Source organism: Rhipicephalus microplus, chromosome X (genome assembly GCF_043290135.1).
Source record: "Rhipicephalus microplus isolate Deutch F79 chromosome X, USDA_Rmic, whole genome shotgun sequence".
Classification (NCBI taxonomy): domain Eukaryota; kingdom Metazoa; phylum Arthropoda; class Arachnida; order Ixodida; family Ixodidae; genus Rhipicephalus; species Rhipicephalus microplus.
Genome location: NC_134710.1, coordinates 507,772,144 through 507,787,213, shown reverse-complemented (window position 1 = coordinate 507,787,213; position 15,070 = coordinate 507,772,144). Strand labels below are relative to the sequence as shown.

Here is a 15,070-nt window from a genome sequence, read left to right as displayed (position 1 = left end):
CTTATCTTTCGGTGGGGAGAATCGCATGCTTTCGACTTTGACCGGAACGATTGTGTTTAGTTGCCAAGCACACAAAGATCACCAGGCGCCGTTTGTGAAAAGAGTGCGATTTTCAAACACAGCAAAGTCACAACTGGGGCACTTGTTAGTTCGCACTCATATCTGTACCTATGATTACGCGTTCAAGTGTCGAGCGGTAAAGGTTAGTTCACTCTCGTTCTGTGTATGTTGTTTTCGTGCGTCATTTGAGCGTGAGCAGCGCGCTACACGTTTCGATATGCTTGCCAATTTCAGCGTTACATTCCAAGTTGTTGCTATCCTATTCATTGCTTCGCCCTTGTGGCAAAATTGTGATATTTCCTAATTTCGGACAACCGTGTCGTCACCACCGAGGGGATGTCACATTAGGCGCTGGGTGGAAACTCTCCGAGACCACGGTGACGACAGATCTTCGGAGGTCAACTCGTCACGCGCTTCCATCTTGTGCCACGTCGCGAGTTCGCAGGCTGGTAGCTTTCGCGATTAGCGGATTAGTTCTGGCAACACGATGGCACGGTCAATGTAATGCAGTGAACACGATAGCAAGAAATTGTAATGTTATAAGAAGTAAGGCTGGCAGCCAACTCTTTTGGATCTGGTATCACAGAACTCCTACATAACGCTGGTGTAAACAAGTACGGCCACTCCAGGGAGAAGTGCTCTTTTCACACAGTCCCTTCGCGTTGAAACCACACTGATACTCGCTGATATAGCAAGCTTATCCAAGTTCATCAATGCTACTCACACTTTATTACTCGAATTCACTTCGCATTGAAAATTTCACAATTCACACAGCTATAAATATCAGTAAACAGAAATAACTGAAAACGGGTACACGAAGTGAAAACATGAAACAACACTCCAATGTGATACATGACCTTTGAAGCCCTACATAAGACATGAGACCACAGGATGTGTGCTCCCTTGCCTGTCCTGTATATAACATTTCTGCTCATTCACATCAAAAGTAATGCTTTTGAAAATCAATCATTGCACCATCACAAGAAAAAGAAGGTGTCCTGATCAAATCATACACTTGAAGCTATCATCAGCGGTCAGAAATCGATGATAACAACAAGTACATTTAGACATGCAGGACAATATATATGTTTGGGTAAATGTCGCATTCAAAAACAATCAATAAGCTTGAAATATAAATAGAGCGATGAACAGCAATTCTGTTCAAAATACTTAGACATAAGACAGTCAATCCCACATATATCAAACTCTGATATACAGTTGAAACCCGCAATAATGAAATCGGCAGGGAAAGCACAAAATTTCACTCTTGCAGGAATTTCGTTGGCGTGAGAATGCAGCAGAAAAGACATGAAATTTAGTAAAAACAACATTTTATTTCCAAAAGTCAGTAAGTTTACTTTGACGGGCCTTACCATGCAGCAATTTCATGCCCCTCGACTCACACTGTAAGAAATGGTCCATCGCCTCGTCGTCGTCGTGCTCGCCGAAAAACGTACGAATTGTGTCGAAGACGTTCAGCACATCCTGCGGACCTGTTGTTTTCTCTGGCTGCTCCGGTTCTTGCTCATAGGAATCGGCCACCTCGCACACACTACTGACGATGGCTTTATCAGTCACTTCTTCGTGCACGACAACGCTTTTGTCCGCGCAAATAAACTCATGGACGCTGAGGCCGTCGGGAATCTCGTTTGCCACAGCACAAAGTTCGCGCCATGCACTGGTCAGTGACGGCGGCACTGCGCTGTTACCAGTACCGTCATCAAATGCGCCTACAGGCGAACCTTCTTCTGGTTCTGCCGAATTAGTGCATGATGCCTGCGGAGTGACAAGGCCGGCGTGTGTGAAGCAATTCGTTATCACGGCTGGACTCGTCACAATCCATGCAGTGGCGATCATCTCTAGCGCCATGAACAAGTCCACGTCAGTCGGGTGCTTCATATGTATATTCAGCAGCAAACGCTAAATCAGCCTCTCTCTATAGGCACACTTCAAGCTGCGAATAACTCCCTGATCGAGAGGCTGCAGTCCCGAAGTGCAGTTTGGTGGGAAAAACACGAGGCGCACATTTCCGAGCTGCACGTCGACGTGATGGGTGCTACAGTTGTCGAGAAGAAAGCAGACTGACCTCTTTGCCTTCCGCATGTCGGCATCGAAAGATTGTAGCCAGCTGCTAAAAATAGCACGCGTCTCATCGACGACTCCAAGTTCGCGGTGTAGCTTACTGGCAGCCTGCGATTCCCTTTGAAACAGCGGGGCTTCTTGCTCCTGCCAATAACAAGCAGTGGCCGTTTATCTGTGCCATTCATGTTGGCGCACAATAAAATCGTCACGCGCCGCTTGCTGTGCTTTCCACCGTGGTACTTCTGGCCTTTAAAGTCCAAGGTCTTGGATGGCGTCCAAGGTTTTGGATGGCAGCATTTCATAAAACAATGCCGTTTCATCGGCATTATATATGTCTGAGGGCTTGTACTGGCCGAGCAGTTCTTTATTGCTGAGCAGCCACAACTACGTTGTCACAGAGTCGACGGCTGCTGCCTCCCCGGAGATGACTTTGGCAATGATGTCGTGGAGAGCTTTGAAACGGCTCAGCCAGCCGGGACTCGCCTTAAAGTTGTCGTGGCTGAGCATACAAGCGAAGTCCAGCGCCTTCTGTTGCAGGATCTTGCCAGATAAATGCACCTTGTTGGCACGTTGTTCACAAAACCACGCAAACACCGCCTTGTCCACGTCTGGGAACGCTGCAGCCATCACGGTTTTATTTCTTGCACACGCGCCGCTTGCAAGTGCACCAAGAATAAAGGCCTTGTTCTTGAGAATCGTGAACAACGAGCTGCAAGCAACGCCGAATTCTTCGGCGATTTCAATTTTTTTTTCTGCCCTTTTCCACCTCGCTGATGATTGCAGCATTATCTTCCAGCGTGATGAACTTCCGCTTTTTCGTTGGGGGCGGCATATTCGCAGGCAGCAAAATCGTATGAAGCAATCGCAACACACGGTTCACGTTGCACCAAGCGACCACGCGAACTATCCACAAATGGCTCCACACAAGTGACCATGTGTGCGCAAAGCCGACAAAGCCAAGCACAGCGCCAAGTCAACGAACGACACTCCATGAGGATTGTGGCTTTGGCTACGAACGTAGTCTGCAAAAATGAGCAGGTGTTTCGGCAAGCTACAATCATGATCATTGTCGCGAGCCTTACGTTTTTTTTTTTTTTTGTAAACAATAATGGCGGCAATTTTGCAAGTGCGTTTAGCGATAGTTTTGCACAATTTAAGTGTGGCATGAATGCATTTCAGCAGTTTTCGAATGTAAATGTTGCGAGAATAGATTATTTGCGCACTCGTGTTTCAAAAATTTCGTTGAGGGACTGCGGTATGAATATTTTTCGTAGTCCCGAGTTACGAAATGCATCGACTCCTATGGGCGTTTGCCAGTGCTCCAAAAATATTTCGTTGCGGTGAGAATTTCGTTTCCTCGGGATTTCGTTATCACGGGTTTCGACTGTATAGAAATATTGGTTACATCAAACAGTCCCAAAACCCTCTTGAATTTCCCAAGCAAAGGTATGGGGCTGGTGCAAATGTATATCGAACTCACACACAGCCAATCATCAGTTGTATCGAACGCTAGATCGCACCGACACCCAGAAAGTCCATTTTTCCGTTTGCGGCCACATTTTAACGTTTTGATCCCTTGTCGCATACCGGTAACTAAAAGGCAGTGTTAGTCCCTTCCATTCACTGAGTTCGTTGCACAGCGCTTTTCCATGAGCCATTTACGCTTGATGCGCGGCCGACAGGTTTTGATGCGCAGGCATAGTGTTTTTCAAAAAGGCCGATTGCAGAGGACACCAATATGAGAATGCGAAGTGGCTCGGCAGCCTCATTGCAAGGTTTGCATTGCCTTCCTTGTTTGTTTGCCCACAATGGCATGCAGACCCGAAAAGCACGGCCTTTGCGATATGCAACCTCGTGACATATATTTGTGCTTTTGACTTCAGAAGACATAATCAGAGGCTATGCTCCTCTTTTTGCATTTATTTCCAAAGGAGCAGCTCCCTTCTATAACGCCACAAGTGGCACTGCTATCGCCAACGTGTCGCTAGTATACATTTGTGCTTTCTTTGTGCAGCATTCTCACTTGCGGCATACGGACTTGTGTACTTCTCCCTTATTTCCTAGTAACTCGTCATTTTGGAGTCGAACTAAACATTGTCCCACTCATAGCGACAAAATGAATGTCCAGTGCGTAGAGCGGCACCATGTAAAGCACTGTTGTGCACTGTGTCCTAGCAGGCCTTGGAGCCAGCTGTAGACTTCGGGTGCGCATGACAACTAACTGTGACTATGACGTTTGGCGCGTCAGTGAATTGTGAGACTTATTAGCATTTCCAGGCAGCATCTCAGAAGGAAGCAGAATGAGAGACTTCACTGGTGCAGATAATGACGCAGCCATTTCTGACTGCATCAATGGCATATCCAGTGCTGTAGAAATGGCCCCGTGTGATTCAAAGATGCAAAGTCCGCCACTGCCAGCATTAAACCTTTACAGCACTACAGAGCTTCCACTGGCATTCAGTATCGATCACCACTGTTGTGGCCAAAGGTGCTGAATTTGCTTATTTAGAAAGCTTCAAGGATATTAATGAGCATCAGAAGCTAGACAAGTTTGCAGGCTATTTTCAAGCAATATAAAGTGCAGTAACTTGCAAAAGAAGTTTTTGCCCAGTGCATTACGATACTCCGTCAATGTGAGCGAATAGTAATGTTCGTGCTTATGATTTCTGAAAACTGTGCCGAGGCCTGCAGGGCTTAAAAGCTTTAAATACGCATATTTTACCCTTAAAATTATCGATACTGTAGACTCGCGATAATTCAAACTCTAATAATTGATACTTTTAGTTAATTCGAACAAAGTTCAATTTTTTGGTTGACCCTCTATTCTTTCAATATATTTAAAAGCCTCTTAATTCGAATTTTATTATTCAGTTAATTCATACTTTTTGCAGCTCCATACCAGAGAACATCTGCTGCTTTCTCACTACTATTTAAAAACTTGCATGCTTATATAATCATAACAGTCTGAAAATGAAAAATAAGCACCTCAGGCCTCCAAGAAAACAGGACTTTGCTAGTAAACAAATGTTTGAAACAAAATGCACACATGGTAAACTGTGATGCTTCTCAACTAGTATAGAGGGCATTATGCTGAAGGCACATACCTATAGCAAAGAAGCAGTTGGCAATTCACAATTTCTTTAAAAGTTCTGATCAGCAGTAAATTGCTAATCAACTTGTGGATCTTACTTCTCTGCTTTCTGTTCATTATGTGCAGTTAGGGTTTAAAAACACTTAAAAAGCTTTTATATGTGATGAAATCAAGGCTTAATCATAATGTGTGTTGTCACCTCACCCAGAGTCATCTATCTGAAAACTTCTGATAATTCAAAATTCTTGATAATTCAAACTTCTTGACAATTCAAACAAAATACAGAGGTCCTTTCAAGTATGAATTAATGAGAGTCAACTGTATGTTCTGTTCAACTAGAGTTTTGTTTAGAGAGCAATACCTAAGGGTGATGTAGTCTAGCCAGGGGTGTAAGGGCTGCACCACTTTTAGTCTGCTGCTCCATCCAGCTCAAAAACCCACTGTTGCACCAAAAGTGCTCCCAAGCCCTCTGTGGTGCCTAATGTGCTACTTCGCCCTAGTGAGCTATCATCGTTACGTGTCACATCCTCTGCAACAAGGCGACGGTGGAGAAAAAAAACATTTTTGCTATGAGGGCAAAAAAAAAGCAATTGCGAGAAGTTGCAATACAGTGGACTCCTCTTAAATGAAACTCGAAGGGGCAAGAAAATTTGTTCCATTTATGAGAAGTTTCATTTAAGCAAAGCCCATAAAATGAATGAAATATGACTATTTCAAAAGCACCAACTGTGGCTGACTGAACAAAAACATTTTAAACTATGCAACGCTTATAGTGTTGATTAGAAAGAAAAATGTTTCTAATATTGCTTACATATATCTCTGTTTATAGCCACACTTTCTCCAGAAACTATCTTGAAGACAAGATCATGCCGCTTTTTAAAAAGGCTCGGACAGCCACCGCTCACCCACAAGTGCTCGATCCCCATGCGAGTAGCAATCTCTTTGGTCTTCTCTTCGAAAATGGGGTCATTGATCGGGAAGTTCGCACTGCGCACACCCCTGAATGAGAGAAAAAGAGCATCTTTAATTTTTTTGTATGCTGCCGTTTTAATGCGCATTCAGTCCGTGGCGAAGTTCTCAAGCTTTGCAGCTTCTTCAATCTTCCCTTTGTTCTTGAGTATCCTCAACAGTGTGGACTTGGGAATATTGAACTTGCTGACAATTTCTGTCTTCGATAGGTTGTTGCGGTCAAGTTCTTGAAAGATTTTGACTTTTGTTGCGAGCAAAAGTGCATTGTGCTGCCATTTTTTTGTTTCCATCTCAAGTTCACGACGAGTTGGAAACAAAAAAGATGGAAATGAGATGGATCGTTTGCTGCTCGGCGTGCGCGGACATGTGCGATTGCTGGATTGGCTTGGCTAGACTAGCTTTAGCATTTGTTTCATAGTGGGTAGACTGCTGTGGCCAATCCGCATTCATGTATTTTGCCCGTTTTAGTTTCATTAAACCGATGCAAGCAAAAAAGAATGTTCCGATTACCCGAAAGTTTTTATCATCAAATTTATAGGAGACCAACCAAATGTGCCTAGATAATTTCATTTATGTGGCTTTTCCGTTTAAGCGAGTTTCATTTAATGGGAGTCTACTGTATTAGAGAAAGCAGGTAACCTCTTTGGATCTGATCATGTAACTTTGAAACGCTAGTAAAGGAATACGGCCACTCCAGGAAGCGATGGGGCAGTTTTTGTGTTGTCTGTCATAACACGAAGTAAGTGGACCATCTGATCATTTTTGCCAAGATAGCACACATGCCAGCATTAGCGACCACATTCTTTTAATGAAAGTTCATTGTTGGGGCTCGAGCAGCGCAGCTCTCCTTCCCTGGTGTTCATCATGCTCCTTACATACGAAAGACTAGGCCTTTCTCTCTGCTTGAAGAGCAATCAATGGCAAGCAACGCACACGAGGTGTTTACCACATGCACCCTTCTTATAATGAAGATGACCGTCTTGTTTAGTCTGCGTTTCAGCGGAATTTGTGCCCAGCGCGAGGTGGTGTTATCGATTAGGACTTTAGGAAATGACAGGGACGGTGAAAACCTGCCAATAATGTCCATTTATTTCATATTGCGACAAAGTAAATATTTCAGTTCTGTTGTGTTCTCACTTGGATAGGTCAGCAGTTGTGCATTCCTATTGGGAACATTAAAAAAAAAAATCTCCGAAGTGTAGTCAGTTTTAGCTATGCAGTGCATGGCTTATCTCTATATTGCTCTTGGTTCTCATGTTGGCTGTGGCACTTTAATGACAGGAATACGCACTTTTCTAAATTTAATATTTTCATGAAGTCTTATTGGGTTTACAAAGAAAGTAACTTTGATGAGCAATTATTTTTGGTTTTCAGTTGTTCCTGTCAGCAGTGGTGTTTTGTTAACACGAATCTTTTTTCATTCGTCCAAAGGCATTGGTCAGAGAACTCAGTCGGACTCACTCAGATTCGAATCGAGCTGTGCGTCTGAGTGCGGACCAGGAACATTTTGGCAAGTCTGCGTGTGTAACAGTGTTCAGCCCAGGAAAATTTTGGCAAGTCTAAGTCCGAGTAAATTCATATTTCTTTCCCCGACTTATGGTCTTATCTATACACTTTTCAGCATTACTATCAGCCTTACCTGCCGTCAGGACTACTCCCACATATCCCACAGCAGTGTCCTTCATGCACAATTTCAATATTTATCGAAATTAAGTAGAGAGATGTGCTTCTCACCAACTCTTCGGGGAAGTTTCTGATAAATATAATGTTGTCGTCTTTTCCAAGAAAAATGAAAAATGAAAAATGAAAATAACTCACTTCTATTTGAAGGTACTACAGTTAAACCTGGATATAACGAAATTGATAAACGCCCGGAAAAATTCGTTATAAAGAGAATTTCGTTATACACAGGTTCAGTAAGAAAATTCAGAAAATAAATGCACAAATTAAACAAAAGGGGGAATAAAGGCAGAGCTAACCCAAAACACTTACTTGACAGTAAAAAACTGCGTTATTATTGCGATAGCAATTATATGGACACTCTCAGCGGGTGTTTGCTGTCACCGCTATGTTCCCTAACAAGTCCAAATTGATAACACGCCCCCGCGCAACATACCTTTCACGAGCGAGTAAAAGTGCGCGAGCGCTGCTGAAGCAGACATCATATGAGTCAGTCCATCCCTATCGTCTGCAAAGTGCATAAGATAACATCTCCCGCGCGTTAGAACAGCCGTCGAATACTCAAAAGAAAGTAAACCACTTGTCTTAAACGAGCATGAAATAACGCGGGGAGGTGGGGGGAAAATGCTGGAGTAGCAATACTGAACTTGGACTAAGGATGGTCGGGATCCCTGGCCTGCTTGCTATCTCGGCGAGTATCAGTGCGGTTTCAACGTGAAGGGACGCGAAAAGAGCGAAGTGACCTTTGTGTGCACGGCAAACGCAACCCAACCGCTCCGGTCAAAGTCAAAGGCGCGCGATTCTTCCCAACGAAGGATAAGCACCCACGCACAAGCATCTAAGCCCCCCTCTCCACATTCGCATTCGCAGGGCAAAGTACGCGTGGGAGATAAGCACATGTCGCCCCATGACGAGGGGGGGGGGGGCACACCAGCGTATGTGATTGTGGCGGCGAGAAGGAGGGGCAACGCCTGCTGGTAGGGCGCAGGCCTCACGCGGATGCGGGCGGCGTACCCGCCGTCGTCGGTTCGCGCTTGGGTGGGGGTCAGGCAGCCGCAGAAGATGCATGCTCGTAGCAAAATGCCAAAATGCGGAGCAAAATTCCTAGATTGTCCGTGGGGAAAATTCGTTATATCAAGGTTGTCTCCCGCAGTTACATTGTTACATAGAAGTCAAAAATACATGTGCTTTAATAGAGCGACGGCAGGGAACAGAAAAACTTAGTTACATAGAGGAATTCGCTATATGGAGGTTCGTTATAAGCAGGTTTGACTGTATATCAATCGATGCCAAGAAGAGCTCTAATTAAGTCAGTATTGGTGTAAAAAAGCATAGACACCAGATTTGAAAGAGTTCATTGAAGACTAACAGACTCATGAGCGGACTCTCACAGACAAAGCCGCGATTCTGAGTCTGAGTGAGCTGGGGTGAGTAATGTTTTGGTGAATTTGAGTGAGCGAGTTCGACTGAAGAAAATTTTCGTGAGTGTGAGTCCGTCTCGGCAATACGTTGGCGAGTGAGAGTCTGAGTGAGTCCAAAGCCCAAAATATGTTCATTGAGTGAGTCCGAGTGAGCTCCACAAGTTTTGCCAACTTGTGTAGTCAAGTGTAGCTCTCCAAGGCATCGCAAATCTTTAGTTTTTTCCGAGTTATTGCTCGGTCAGGTGTGATGCTTCTACAATGGAAAAATATGCATGTACAGTAAAACCTCATTACATCGAACACAGTTACTTCAAAATTCCCCTTAGTTCGAAGTACTTCAATGGTCACGTATTTTGTAATGTAAGTTTGAGTGGATAATTTGAAGCAGTGGCCAGCATCAGTTCGATTAATTCGAAAACCTTCGGTGCAGTGTACCAATTCCCGATCACGATTTCACTGAAAAACCGCGAAAACGACAGCCCTTTAGAGCCACTAGGAAATGTACTGTAGCAACACTACTAAATGGCAGCTGAAGTATCTCAGCCTCGATACTTCCAGCACGAACAATAAAATTGTAAAAAAAAACCCAGTCTCTGATCGGTTGAAATGTGCACCTTTGGAAAACAAAATGTGCTTCGCTGCAACACAGCGAGATGCGCAAGCAGCATGTCGCAAGCTTCTCGGAAACTCGGGGAGTCATTATTCACCCATTCTTCCTGGGAATATAAAGAAATTATTAACGGACAGCCTGGTGGAATTCGTGATGTATGTTAACCTCCGCGTGCTGGTTGCTCCAGCAATTTGCGCACTTGCACTGCTGGCGGAGTTATTGGCTGCTATGCCAACTTCGGAAACTAGGTTCTATAGCTTTAATGATCACGTTTTCCAGCGAAAACATCGTAAACTTCATTATACTGTCTATTATTAAAATCTTTATTTTACTAAAAGGAATCGACCAATGGTCGCATCATGACGTGCTGATGCTGCGAAAAGCAGGTGACACGATGCCCACGTGTCACTACTATGTTGCAGTGAAGATCTTTTATTTTTCACAGGTACAATTGAAGCTGATCACTTTTTTTTCTTCTTGTTAGCGATTGCAGCAGCAAGGCCTGGCGTTCCCCCTTGTTTGCAGCGAAATTGTGACCTTATATTTCTAGAAAACGTAATCCTTGGCGCAGCAAACTAGCCGGCAAAGCAAACTACGAGCCCTGATTATACTTCAAATAATTTCAATTTCCTTGAATTCCACTTTTTGTGTGTCCTGTTATTTGAAAACCAGCTTAATTCGAAGATTTCTCACGGTACCAGTGACTTCAAATTACCTAGGTTTTACTGTATATATTAAATTAGTGGTAAATGCAGTTGATTCATCAACATTGATTGTTCAGTAAAAACCATTAAAATTTTCAGTTTACTAGAAATGAAAAATTTCAAATAATGTTTGACCCAAGAAACCTGCTCTAAAACTATCTTAAAGTGCTTCGAAGCACACTTCTTGAAGCTCCGTAGTGGATGCACGACAGCAATATTCCTGCTTCCCGAGCTTCTCCTAGAAACAGCAGCCGGCTTCCACCCACAAATGTGGCACAAAACCAGCCATATTTGAGCAGCCTAAATGACTTCCATTTACCAAAAGTGTACTGTAGTTCAATCGGCCCTTGTCATGGCGCTCCAGCTCTAATGTAGAAAACTTCAGTTGCTGCGTGAGCCACGCCAATAAGGTGTGAAGTGCATGGTCATTATGTTTGGAGAAGATAGGCCACATAAACTGTACCCTGTGGTTAGTTCTACTCAGGTGCAGTCAATCCCTGATATATCAATCTTGAAGTGGACCACGAGATAGTTTGATATACAGTAGACTCTCGATAATTCAAACTCTGATAATTCATACTTTTGGTTAATTCAAATGAAATTCAATTTTTTGGTTGGCCCTCTATTCTTTCAATGTATTTAAAAGCCTCTTAATTCGAATTTCATCATTTGGTTAATTCATACTTTTTGCAGCACCATACCAGAGAACATCTGCTGCTTTCTCACTACTATTTAAAAACTTGCATGCTTATATAATCCTAACAGTCTGAAAATGAAAAATAAGCACCTCAGGCCTTCAAGAAAAAAGGCTTTGCTAAAACAAATGTTTGAAACAAAATGCATGCATGGTAAACCGTTATGCTTCTCAACTAGTATAGAGGGCGTTGTGCTGAAGGCACATACCTACAGCAAAGAAGCAGCCGGCAATTCACAATTTCTTTAAAAGGTCTGATCAGCAGTAAATTGCTAGTAAACATGTGGACCATACTTCTCTGCTTTCTGTTCATTATGTGCAGCTAGGGTTTAAAAACACTTAAAAAAAACTGTTATATGTGATGAAATCAAGGCTTAATCATAATGTGTGGTGTCGCCTCACCCAGAGTCATCCATCTAGGAACTTCTGATAATTCAAACAAAATTCAGAGGTCTCTTCCAGTTTAAATTAACGAGAGTCGACTGTACTTTAAAGGACCGTTCATATTCAATTTTAACCATGGTTTACTGCATCTCATGACATGCAATTCTTAATATTAACAGATCCACTATAACCCCAGCAGAAGGTCAGAACTGAAAGGTTCCTCTACAAATGCAACACAACTACAATTTTTTTTTTTGACGTTTCAGAGGTTCTACACACCAGCCACACAGTGCCAAAATGTGCTGCTTGTGCATGTGCGTTAGAATCGCAAACTACTTTCGACATGCCAATTTAAATACAGTGAAACCTCGTTAGGCCGTAGTTGGCCGGAGCTCGGAAAAAGTACGTACTAAACGGTAGCACTGCTTAACCGAAATAGCGCCAGGTTGCTCACTTACCTGTCAAAAAAAGAAACCTTCAGAGAGCGCGATGAAAGAACAAAAAACGTGCAGTAATTTATTAACTTCGCGTGACAAAGTATGTAATCTTCATTTGACGACGCGGCGGCCTAGCAGCAACGACAGCGGCCTCAAACTCACTTATGCTGTGAGTCAGCTTTTCCGCCAGCCCCCTCTTTTCGGCAAATACCCGCATGACGCTGACGCAATGCGCAGCTTCAGCCACTGTCGGACCTGGATCACCCGTATTGTCGCTTTCCATGTCGTCCTCATCGCTATCATTTGGCGACACTTCAACAACCGAGGCAACCATGGCTTCGTCGGACATGTCCGGAGATGACTGCACATCGCTGTCTGTGTCTCTGAAGTCGGGGAAGGAAATGCCTTCCGCAACACCCTGCCGCTCCAGCACTTCAGCTAGCACAGTTTTGCAAGCTTCATCTACGATGTCCGGAGTCTGGTCGATGGTGTCGCTGGCGTCATCTGCGTCGCCCGCACACACACTGAAGCCAGCTTGCTTGAAGCAATTTCGAACTGTCGTTGATTCAACCTGCCGCCACGAGTATTCGAGCAGGTGAATCGCGGCAATCAGGTCGATGGAGAATAATTTTCCACATTCAATGGCGAGAAGAAATCTGAGCAGCAGATTCTTCTTGTAGAGCTGTTTTACAGCTCGAACGATGCCTTGGTCTAAGGGCTGGGCAATCGCTGTTGTGTTTGGTGGCAGAAACGCCAACTTCACAGTCGTCAGGTTGTCCAGGGCGACGTGCGCCGAAGCGTTGTCTAAAATAATAACAACTCTTCTGTTCTTAGCCACAAAACGACGATCAATGAGGCGCATGTGCTGCTGAAAGAGTTTTGCCGTCATCCATGCTTTGGTGTTGCTGCGAGAGATGACCCCTGATGGCAACCGGGCGCCTTTGAAACATCTAGGCTTTGCAAACTTTAAAATCATGAGGAGCGGAGTTTTGTCGTTTCCAGTCATGTTTACGCAAAACGCCACTGATATTCTGTCTTTTGCATGTTTGCCGCCGGTGCATGTCTCGCCTTTGAACGCGAGTGTTTTGTCTGGTAGCAGCTTAAAGAATAGCGCCGATTTATCCATATTAAAGATGTCATCAGGTGCATAGTCTTCAAAGATGTTCTTCAGCTGACCATGTTATCACTGCTCCGCGCCATCCACGTCAGCAGCAGCACCTTCTCCAGAAACAGTCCTCGTGGTAATGCCGTGCCTAGTCTTAAATCTGGCCAGCCAGCCATTGCTGCACACGAAGTTGTCATGGTCGAGCTGCGAGGCAAAAACCAGGGCCTTCTCCACGAGCAGGGGTCCGCTGATAGGCAGCTTTTTTGACCGTGCAGCTTTTAGCCACTTCACCAGCGCCTCCTCTACATCCGATAACGCCGAACTGCGTAGCCAGCACCTTTTCGCAGTTGCAGCAGCACTCCCGAGCAACTTCTCTCTGAAATTCCAAATTCCACACACCGTGGTTAACGGCAGGTCCTTTTCGCGTGCCAGCGCCGATTTTTTTTGGCCACTTTCAATAGCACGAATTATGTCCTATTTCTCCTCTATTTTCAGCACTTGATGCTTTTGTCCCAGCTTCGGCATGACGCAAGTACGAAGCAGCACAAGCACACATACACAACACGTGAAAAACGACACGAGAGCTGTACGACACGGATGAACCAGAGAACACCTATGCACCGCGCCAAAGGAACAAAGAAAGCAAAGCAAGCGCACACCGTGTTTGCGTGTTTGTGCAAAGCGCCATCGCATGGACAACACCAGAAGCCTAGCCGGCCGAGTGTTTCTTATTGCAGAAAAATCCAAGAGATGGCGCCCACCAACACAGGCGCCATCATCATCAACACAAACAAGCGAGGCGTGTTTTGATCTCTGGGGCTTACTGTTCTGTCGGGACGCCCAGTGGGGGAGGACATGCCGCGGCGAGTGTGCAACGAAAATCGGAATAACTACTTATTCACCGATACATATGCGATAAGCTGGTACGGCTTATGCGGATACAAAATACATTATGTTCAATGGCTGCCGAGTCGAGGATTTGACTTCACTACTTTTAAAACGAAGTTGCTGTTTACGCGGGTACGGTTTAATGAGGTTTCACTGTAGCAGCATAGAAGAACAGAAGAGAGCAAAGGTCTCACAGCATTCTAAAAATTCTGCCATTATAAAATGCTGGTGTAAATCTGTAAACACATCTCACTCACTCGCATAATAGTTGCGTTGATCATCAATGTAAAGGGCTCCCTTGGGAATCTGGCCCTCTGCAGCAAGAAGAAAGATGTGTCTATCAACAGATAAAACCTAAGACATATCAACATTTGCCCTAGTACAACATGAATATCAATAAACATTTTAATGCAATATTATGGACATGAAGCAGTCAAGAGCAAAGGCATCAGAGCGATATCCCTGAAGAAGTACTAACATGAAATTTTAAGGCTGATGTACTAGTACAAGTACAGTACAGTTTCAATACACTAAACACTCCACAGTCACAATGGCTATATAAAAGGCTCATGCCCACATCCAGTTCTTCCAAAAAAAGAGATGTAGGCATAACCACATAATTGCAATTTTTGAGCGACAGCGACGAAGAACAGAAAACAGGATTCAATATTGCGGAGGTCCATCCATCGCCATTGTTTGTCGAGTCGCAGGTTTTTAGAAAACTAGAAAAAAAATCGCCCGGATCAAGCATGATGATTTGCAGCAAACTGGTAGCACCCCTAATCCTCGCTTAGGTTGCAATTTGCTCTCGATGCTTGTTATCTCCGCATACTTCAACGACTGCAACGACTATGGACTATTTTCTTTACAGCCACATCTCATGCGAAAAGTGAAGTAGCAGCTGTATTTTATTGTCGATCTTGTTATCAGCGATTTGGCTAGATA

At 44.1% G+C, this 15,070-nt stretch overlaps 1 protein-coding gene across 18 annotated transcripts in view; it reads right to left on the bottom strand.

Annotated features, from left to right (window-relative positions):
* The window catches only part of CAP (Cbl-associated protein), a 1,014,121-nt gene that overhangs the window by 303,109 nt on the left and 695,942 nt on the right, over positions 1 to 15,070 (bottom strand). For 17 of the 18 annotated variants that reach the window (XR_012887795.1, XR_012887796.1, XM_075881103.1 and 14 more), the window contains one exon: positions 14,383 to 14,439. The exons of the other annotated variant lie outside the window; for it this stretch is intronic. Coding sequence is in view for 15 of the 17 variants with exons in the window: in XM_075881103.1 (XP_075737218.1) it covers positions 14,383 to 14,439 (57 nt within the window). In the remaining 2 variants the exon portion in view is untranslated. The remainder of the gene's footprint in view (positions 1 to 14,382; positions 14,440 to 15,070) is intronic. 18 annotated transcript variants of the gene reach the window in all.